General features: G+C 32.2%; 1 protein-coding gene across 2 annotated transcripts in view; it reads left to right on the top strand.

Annotated features, from left to right (window-relative positions):
• Positions 1 to 472: 472 nt before the first annotated feature.
• The window catches only part of LOC101508676 (uncharacterized), a 15,007-nt gene continuing 7,690 nt past the window's right edge, over positions 473 to 7,789 (top strand). The window contains exons 1-3 of one of the 2 annotated variants that reach the window (XM_012715865.3): positions 473 to 715; positions 1,173 to 1,287; positions 3,161 to 6,220. In XM_012715865.3, coding sequence (XP_012571319.1) covers positions 3,161 to 6,220 — 3,060 coding nt within the window. In that variant the 5' untranslated portion in view covers positions 473 to 715; positions 1,173 to 1,287. Of the gene's footprint in view, positions 716 to 1,048; positions 1,288 to 3,160; positions 6,221 to 7,789 lie in introns of those variants that run through there. The other variant, XM_012715867.3, reaches the window with a different exon arrangement.

The raw sequence follows: 7,789 nt of genomic DNA, 5'->3' as shown, positions 1-7,789 counted from the left end.
CTTTCCCGGAAGCATTGCAAAAGTCTTAGCTATAAAAATAATATTGTTAGCAAAGAAAATTGAGGTGGTTTCTAAGAACTGGATTGTCTTGTCGAATATCTTTTAATAGGTTAGAATAGTTTGTATGTGCACTATTCCACTTAATACACATATATTTAGAAGAGATACAACAAAATATCATAGAGATCAAGTTTTCGAATAAATTCAAACAAAATCGAGCCTCCAAAATGAAACTTCACTCAATATATACAATTACATGTTTTTTCAATATCCAACTTGAGCACTATAAAAGATTTTCTACCCTTAAGAATATTTTGATTAATTAATAGTAGTAATTAATTAATTATCATTATATTTTGTAGTTTTTTTAAAAAAATAATTAATTATTTGGTACATTATAAAAGTCTCCACAAAAGTTAATTGAATTACCATATAAAGGCACAATTGTTTGTTCGTCACTTCCATTTGGCAACATCAGAAAAAACAAAAAAAACAACAACAACAAAAAAAAAAAAACCTTTTCACCACAAATAAAAACTATCATTTTCAATTAAAAATAATCGAAGTAAAGTAATAGCAGCTCGAAACCATCAAGCGTTGCATCTTCTCCTCACATCACATTATGACAATGAAGTTGTTGATCGCTCAAACAGTAAGAAGATTCAACGACGCGAAAATGTGTTTTCTCCCAAATCAATCGAAATTGAAATCGAAGGTATTATTATTCTATCCACTTAATTACTGCATCTTATCGTCGTCGTCATCCAGTTAATTGTTTTGCTTTTTATAACTAATAATTTGATTCATTTGTTGAGATTCCAGATATCACTGTCAACAGTTTCCAACTTTAGATTTGGTGGAAATACCTTTCTAAGAGAACCATAATTTCAAATAGTAATAAAGCCAATAATATTACTTATTTTTTTCAACATTTTGTAACTTGTTAATTATATAGACCCCACATGTTGGAAATGAATGGATTTCATATGTGGAAGTGAGACCAATAATTGATGCTTTAAATCAATATGACTAGCTAGCAGTTAAGTTACTAAATAGTTCGAGCTTTACTTAATTTTATCCCTTCTTTTTTTTTTTTAGTAAGTAGTAAGAAACCAAAAAATAAAGGAGAACAAACAACTGTTATAAGTCTCTGATGCTTTTTGTTGCTGCAGAACAACTTGAATTGTAGTGAACACTACAGATTGGAGAAAGAGGAAAATTGGAGTTGGAGAAAGAGGGAAAATTGTTCATACAGCTTGAGTGTGCACTGAATTTGCTGCAAATAAGGTAACTTTAACTGTGATTGCTCATAAATCAATATCACTTTAGATTTAGACAAATTATATTTATTACTACTTGGTTTATTTTATTTATGATCCATGTAGTCATAACACTGTATAGTTGTTTTGAATTTATTTAAGTTTTTTTATTCTGTTTATTGTCATAAGCAATTACCTCAAATATATAATAATTATTACTTGATCCTTTTTCCTATTACTGTTGGATATTCTGTGGATATTTTATTTGTTTCAAAGTGTCCAAGTTTTAGATTGATTAATGAATCGACTTCAGTTTAATGTTTTTGTATAATTTTTTTAGAGAGACCGACTCATGAGGATAAGATTAGACCATGTTCTATCTTTAAAGACAAAATTTATAAGCAGTCAATTTAACTGGCCATCTAAGTTCAAGCAGATTTCAGCCCAATTAGGCTGAAGTACATAGAATTGATATTGACTGCTGTCATTTGTTACAAAAAGACTAGATTATATTTTTGGTCCCTTAAATATTTTTAGATTTCACTTTGGTCCCTTAAATCTTTTTCATTTCATTTTAGTTCCTTAAGCTATTTTTAAATTTAACTTTGGTCTCTTAGTGTTTTTACTTCTTTAAGTTATTTTTAGATTTCACTTTGATCCATTAAATTGCTCCCCTTTCGTTCCATTTTTCGGTCTGCACTCTACTTTTCTACATGATCAATTTTTCATAATTTGTTATCGTTTTCAAAGATAAATTGCTCATAGAACCCAGAACTAATATCACCTTAGACAAATTATATTTAATAATTGCTTTATTTTATGATCCATGTAGTTATAAATATTACAGTATAGTTATTTTGAATTCAAAAATCTAATACTTATTACCCGTTGATATATATCTTCTCATTTGATATGCTCCTTTTATATATATATAATCCGGTGAGAATTGATAGTTATTATGAGAAATGAGAACTATTAATAATAATCATTGGATTTAATTAATGCACAAAATTAAATTATTAAAGATGTTATGTGATTGGATTCTCATCCAATAACTCTTGGATACTTTATGCTATAATTTTTTTAAATGTATTTTCTTTCTATTTTTGTAATAATTCGAATTAAAAATTCATTAATGTTGTATCTAAAAAATAAAACTACTTGTAATTGTGAGATATAATAATTTAAGGATTTTATTTTTATTTTTTTATTATTTTTACTCAAAAATTTTAATTTTATTAAATCTACGTTTTTATTGTTTATCAAAATAAAAAACTACTATTCAATCTGAAATTTTTTTGTATTTCCAAAAAATCCCTTAAAAAATAATTTTTAAAATTAAATATGAAACTTGTAAAAATCGAATTTTGAATATCATAATTCAAACTAGCCACACCCACGATTTTATTACAATAACTAAATTAATGATTTATTAATAAAATTATTTATAATAGTTAATTGTAAATTAATAATGCTTAAATAAATAAATAAAATAAGTTATTAAATTATATAAACTCGAAATAAAAATAAATTTAGAAGTTACAATAATAAGGATTGAAATTTGGAAGATACAATAATACTATAATAAACAATAAAAATGTAGGTTTAATAAAAATAAAATATTTGAGTCAAAAAAATATAAAAATAATATCTTTATTAACGAATTTTTAATTCGAGTTATTACGAAAATGAAAAGAATAAATTTAGAGATATTATAAGATATAGTATCATAGAGTTATTGGGTGGAGATATAATCACATAATTTAACTAGTAATTTAATCTTAATTAAATCCAATGATTATTATTAATAGTTTTCATTGTTTACCATAAATATCAATTCTCACTTGATACGCCCCTATATATATATATATCCTGACTTTGATCTATTGAAATTTATTTAGATGGCGGGTTTCCTAACTGATTTGGCAAAGCCATATGTGGAGAAATTGATAAATGGGGCATTGGCAGAATCAAGTTATATATGTTGCTTCATGTGCATTGCTAAGGATTTCGAAGAAGAAAAAGCTAGGTTGGAAGCAGAAAGGACAACTTTCAAGCAGCGTGTTGATGTGGTTACCAGAAGAGGAGAAGAGGTTCCAGATAATGCTCTTTATTGGGAAGAAGAAGCCTATAAACTCATTCAAGAAGACACCAAAACAAAACAAAAATGTGTTTTTGGATTTTGTCCTCATTGCATATGGCGATATAGAAGAGGAAAAGAACTGGCAAATAAGAAGGAGCATATTAAAAGATTGATGGAAACTGGAAAGGAACTTGCAATTGGACTCCCTGCTCGTCTTCCAGATGTTGAACGCTATTCATCCCAACATTATATTTCTTTTAAAAGTCGAGAATCTAAATACAAAGAGCTTTTGGAAGCTCTAAAAGATGACAACATTTATATAATTGGTTTGCAAGGGATGGGGGGCACAGGAAAAACTACATTGGCCAAACAAGTGGGTAAGGAACTTAAGCAATACAAACTATTTAATTATGTTATCGATACAACAGTGTCAAATTCTCCTGATATTAAAAAGATTCAAGATGATATTGCTGGACCTTTGGGATTGAAATGGGATGACTGTACTGAATCAGACCGTCCCAAAAAATTATGGGGCAGATTAACCAATGGTGAGAAGATACTTCTAATACTGGATGATGTGTGGGGAGATATTGATTTTGATGAAATTGGGATTCCATATAGTGACAATCACAAAGGTTGCAGAGTTCTTGTAACCACACGCAAAATGTTGGTATGCAACAAAATGGGATGCAGTAAGACAATCCAATTGGAGCTTTTATCTAAAGAAGATGCATGGATCATGTTCAAAAGGTATGCTAGTCTAAGCGATAGTTCGCCCAAAAGTTTGCTCGATAAGGGCTGTAAAATTGCAAATGAATGCAAAAAATTACCAATTGCAATTGCTGTTATAGCCAGTAGTTTGAAAGGAGAACAACATCACAGAGAGTGGGAGGTGGCCTTAAAATCCTTGCAGAAACATATGTCCATGCACAGTGGTGATGAAGATGATGATGAACTGGTTAAAATTTATAAATGCTTGAAGTTTAGCTATGATAATATAAAGGATGAAAAGGCTAAGAGACTATTCCTCTTATGTTCTGTATTTCCAGAAGATGAAGATATTCCTCTGGAAACGTTAACCAGACTTGGCATAGCAGCAGGTCTTTTTGGGGAAGATTATGGCAGCTATGAAGATGCTCGAAGTAAAGTACATATATCCAAAAATAAACTTCTAGATTCTTGTTTATTGTTGGAGGTCGATCAATGGAGTGTGAAAATGCATGACTTAGTTCGTGATGCCGCCCAATGGATAGCAAACAAAGAGATTCAAACAGTAAATTTGTATGATGAAAATCAAAAGGCAATGGTCGAAAGGGAGAACAATATTAAATACTTGCTATGCAAAAGTAAGCAAGTGGATGTGTTTTCTCATAAGTTGTATGGTTCCAAGCTTGAGATGCTAATTGTCGTCCTGCATAAGGATGGATACTGCCGCGATGAGAAAATAGAAGTCCCTAATTCATTTTTTGAAAATAATATTGGCCTTCGAGTTCTTTTAGTCAGTTATCCTTATGAGTCAACTCTATCATTGCCACAATCAATTCAGTCGTTAAAGAATATTCGATCTCTTCTCTTTCTGGGCGTCGATTTGGGTGACATCTCTATTTTGGTAAACTTGCAAAGTCTTGAGACACTTGATTTCCATCATTGTAAAATGAATGAATTGCCACATGAAATTACAAAACTGAAGAAATTTAAATTGTTGAAGTTGAAATTTTGTGGAATTTTAAGGAATAACCCATTTGAAGTGATTAAAGGATGCTCATCACTTGAAGAGTTGTATTTCATAAGTAGTTTTAATGGTTTTTGCCAAGAAATTACTTTCCCTAAATTGCAAAGGTTTGTAGTCAGTGAATACAAGAATTCAAAGATTGATTCATCGTCCAAGTTCATGTCTCTTGTAGAAAATGATGAAATTTTTCTATCTGAATCAACACTGAAGTATTGTATGCAAACAGCTGAGGTTCTTAGATTAAGAAGAATCAACAAGAGAAATCTCATACCCGAGATTGTTCCTGAAGATCAAGGTATGAGTGATCTAGCCGAACTTGGTTTGAGTTGTAATTCACAAATACAGTGCCTCATTGACACCAAGCATTCTGGTTTTGAAGTACCAAATGTCTTCTCCAAGTTGGTTGTACTAGTTCTTTCTAAATTAGAAAATTTGGAAGAATTGTGCAATGGTCCTCTTTCCTTTGACTCTTTTAAGAGTTTAGAGAAGCTATCAATCATGGGTTGTGAACATTTGCAAAGCTTATTTAAGTGCAACCTAAACCTCTGCAATCTTAAAAGTGTGTCATTGAGGGAATGCCCAATGTTAATCTCCCTATTTCAACTGTCAACTTGTCATAGCCTAATGTTATTGGAGATGTTGGAAATAATTCACTGTGGGCGTCTTGAATACATAATAATGGATGAAAGAAAAGGGGAGGAATTGAGAGACGAAATAGGTAATGATGATAATGATAGTCGGAGTCATGGCTCATTGTTTCCAAAACTTAAAGATCTTAATATACAATGGTGTTCTGGGTTTGAATTTTTACTTTCATTTCCCTTTATTCAAGATCTTCCGGCACTAGAATCTATCACAATACATAATTGTGATAAGCTGCAGTATATATTTGGCCAAGATGTCAAACTTGGTTCCTTAAAACAAATGAAGTTTGATGGTTTACCGAATTTTATCGATATTTTCCCAAAATGTGACCATACCATGACTTTTTCCTTTAAGGAGCCATCTTTCATTTCTACATACGCTTCCAAGCCACAAACACAATTGGTCCCTATCAAATGCAATATAATTTCATGGATGAGTACTGCATGTACTAAAATCCCATTGGCTTTTGAGGATGAACAACAGGATTGCTTAATCTCATCGGTAACCCTATCACCTTCTGTTATGTTATCTTTTGCTGCTTTATTTATTTATAATAAACTTCCAATACTTTATTTTTATTAGATATATATTTATTGTGAATCAGGAAATAAATAATAATGTATAATTATATTTATCGGTTTTTCTAAAATTAGTTAGACAAATCAGAATTTGATTTGATCCTCTTAATTTGTAATTATTAGATATAAATGTTGTAACGATTATTTATACGGAGAAATATCAAAGCAAAAAGGGCATCAAACCCTATTTTCTGACATGGTATCAGCAGGTTCGATCAAACCTGTGAGATTCTAGTTTATCGTGGGGTTTATTCAGCGACACACCACTAAGTCGCTCTCGAAATCTCGCACTCGTCTTTGCTCCTCTTGGTTCTTGTTTGTCTCCCAGTCCCTCTAGCGTATCCTCATCGTCGTTGTTCATAGATCCTTGTCCGACTATTGGTTTCGTGCGTTACTCTGCTGCGGCTGAGATCGTGATTCTTGATTCGTTTTTGGGTTGTCCTTGCTTGAGCGTGTTACTCGTTGCTGCTGCTTGGTCGATTGTCATCGTGATTCCGTCTGCCTCTCGTTGTGAGCATGTCTCTCTGTTGATGCTCTGTTTCTGCGTTGCTGCTCCTGCTCTGTTTTTGTGTTGCTGCTCCTGCCCTGTTTCTCTGCTGCTGCTCCTGCTCTGCTCTGTTTTTGCAATTTAGTCTGCTTCTGTATTGCTGCTCTGTTTCTCTGCTCCTGCTCTGTTTTTGTACTGCTGTCATCATTATTTTTTTACATACAATAGCATGACTTCTGAAAAAGAAAGAGACAACTTTTGTGTCCGTTTTACTGACAAGAATTACGCTGCTTGGGAATTTCAATTCAAAATGTATGTTAAAGGAAAAGGATTATGGAGTCACCTTGATGGGGTTTCGAAGGCACCGATAGAGAAAACTGCCTTAGATGCGTGGGAAATCAAAGATGCTCAGATTATTTCTTGGATTCTCAATACTATTGATCCTCATATGATCAATAATTTGCGCTCTTTTTCAACTGCTCAAGAAATGTGGAACTATTTGAAGCGTATCTACAACCAAGACAATACGGCCAAACGTTTTCATTTGGAGCTAGAGTTAGCCAACTACAAACAAGGTAATTTGTCAATTCAAGAATATTATTCTGAATTTTTGAATTTATGGACAGAACACTCTGCTATTCTATTTGCTGCGGTTCCCAAGACTTCTCTCGCGGATGTCCAAGCTGTGTACGACACTAGCAAGCGGGATCAATTTCTCATGAAACTTCGTCCAGAATTTGAGGTTGTTAGAGGTGCTTTGCTGAACAGAAATCCTGTTCCTTCTTTGGATACATGTGTTGGTGAACTTCTCCGAGAGGAACAACGTCTCTTTACTCAAGGAACCATGTCTCATGATGTTGTCACTTCTGAACCTGTTGCATATGCTGCTCAAAGCCGAGGTAAAGGTCGTGATATGCGACAAGTCCAATGTTTCTCGTGTAAACAGTTTGGACATGTCGCTCGTAGTTGTAATATGAAATTTTGTAATTATTGCAAGAAGCACGG

The sequence above is a fragment of the Cicer arietinum genome, chromosome 5 (genome assembly GCF_000331145.2).
Source record: "Cicer arietinum cultivar CDC Frontier isolate Library 1 chromosome 5, Cicar.CDCFrontier_v2.0, whole genome shotgun sequence".
Lineage (NCBI taxonomy): Eukaryota > Viridiplantae > Streptophyta > Magnoliopsida > Fabales > Fabaceae > Cicer > Cicer arietinum.
Note: the sequence above shows the minus strand (reverse complement) of the source record. Positions and strands in the feature narration are given on the sequence as shown.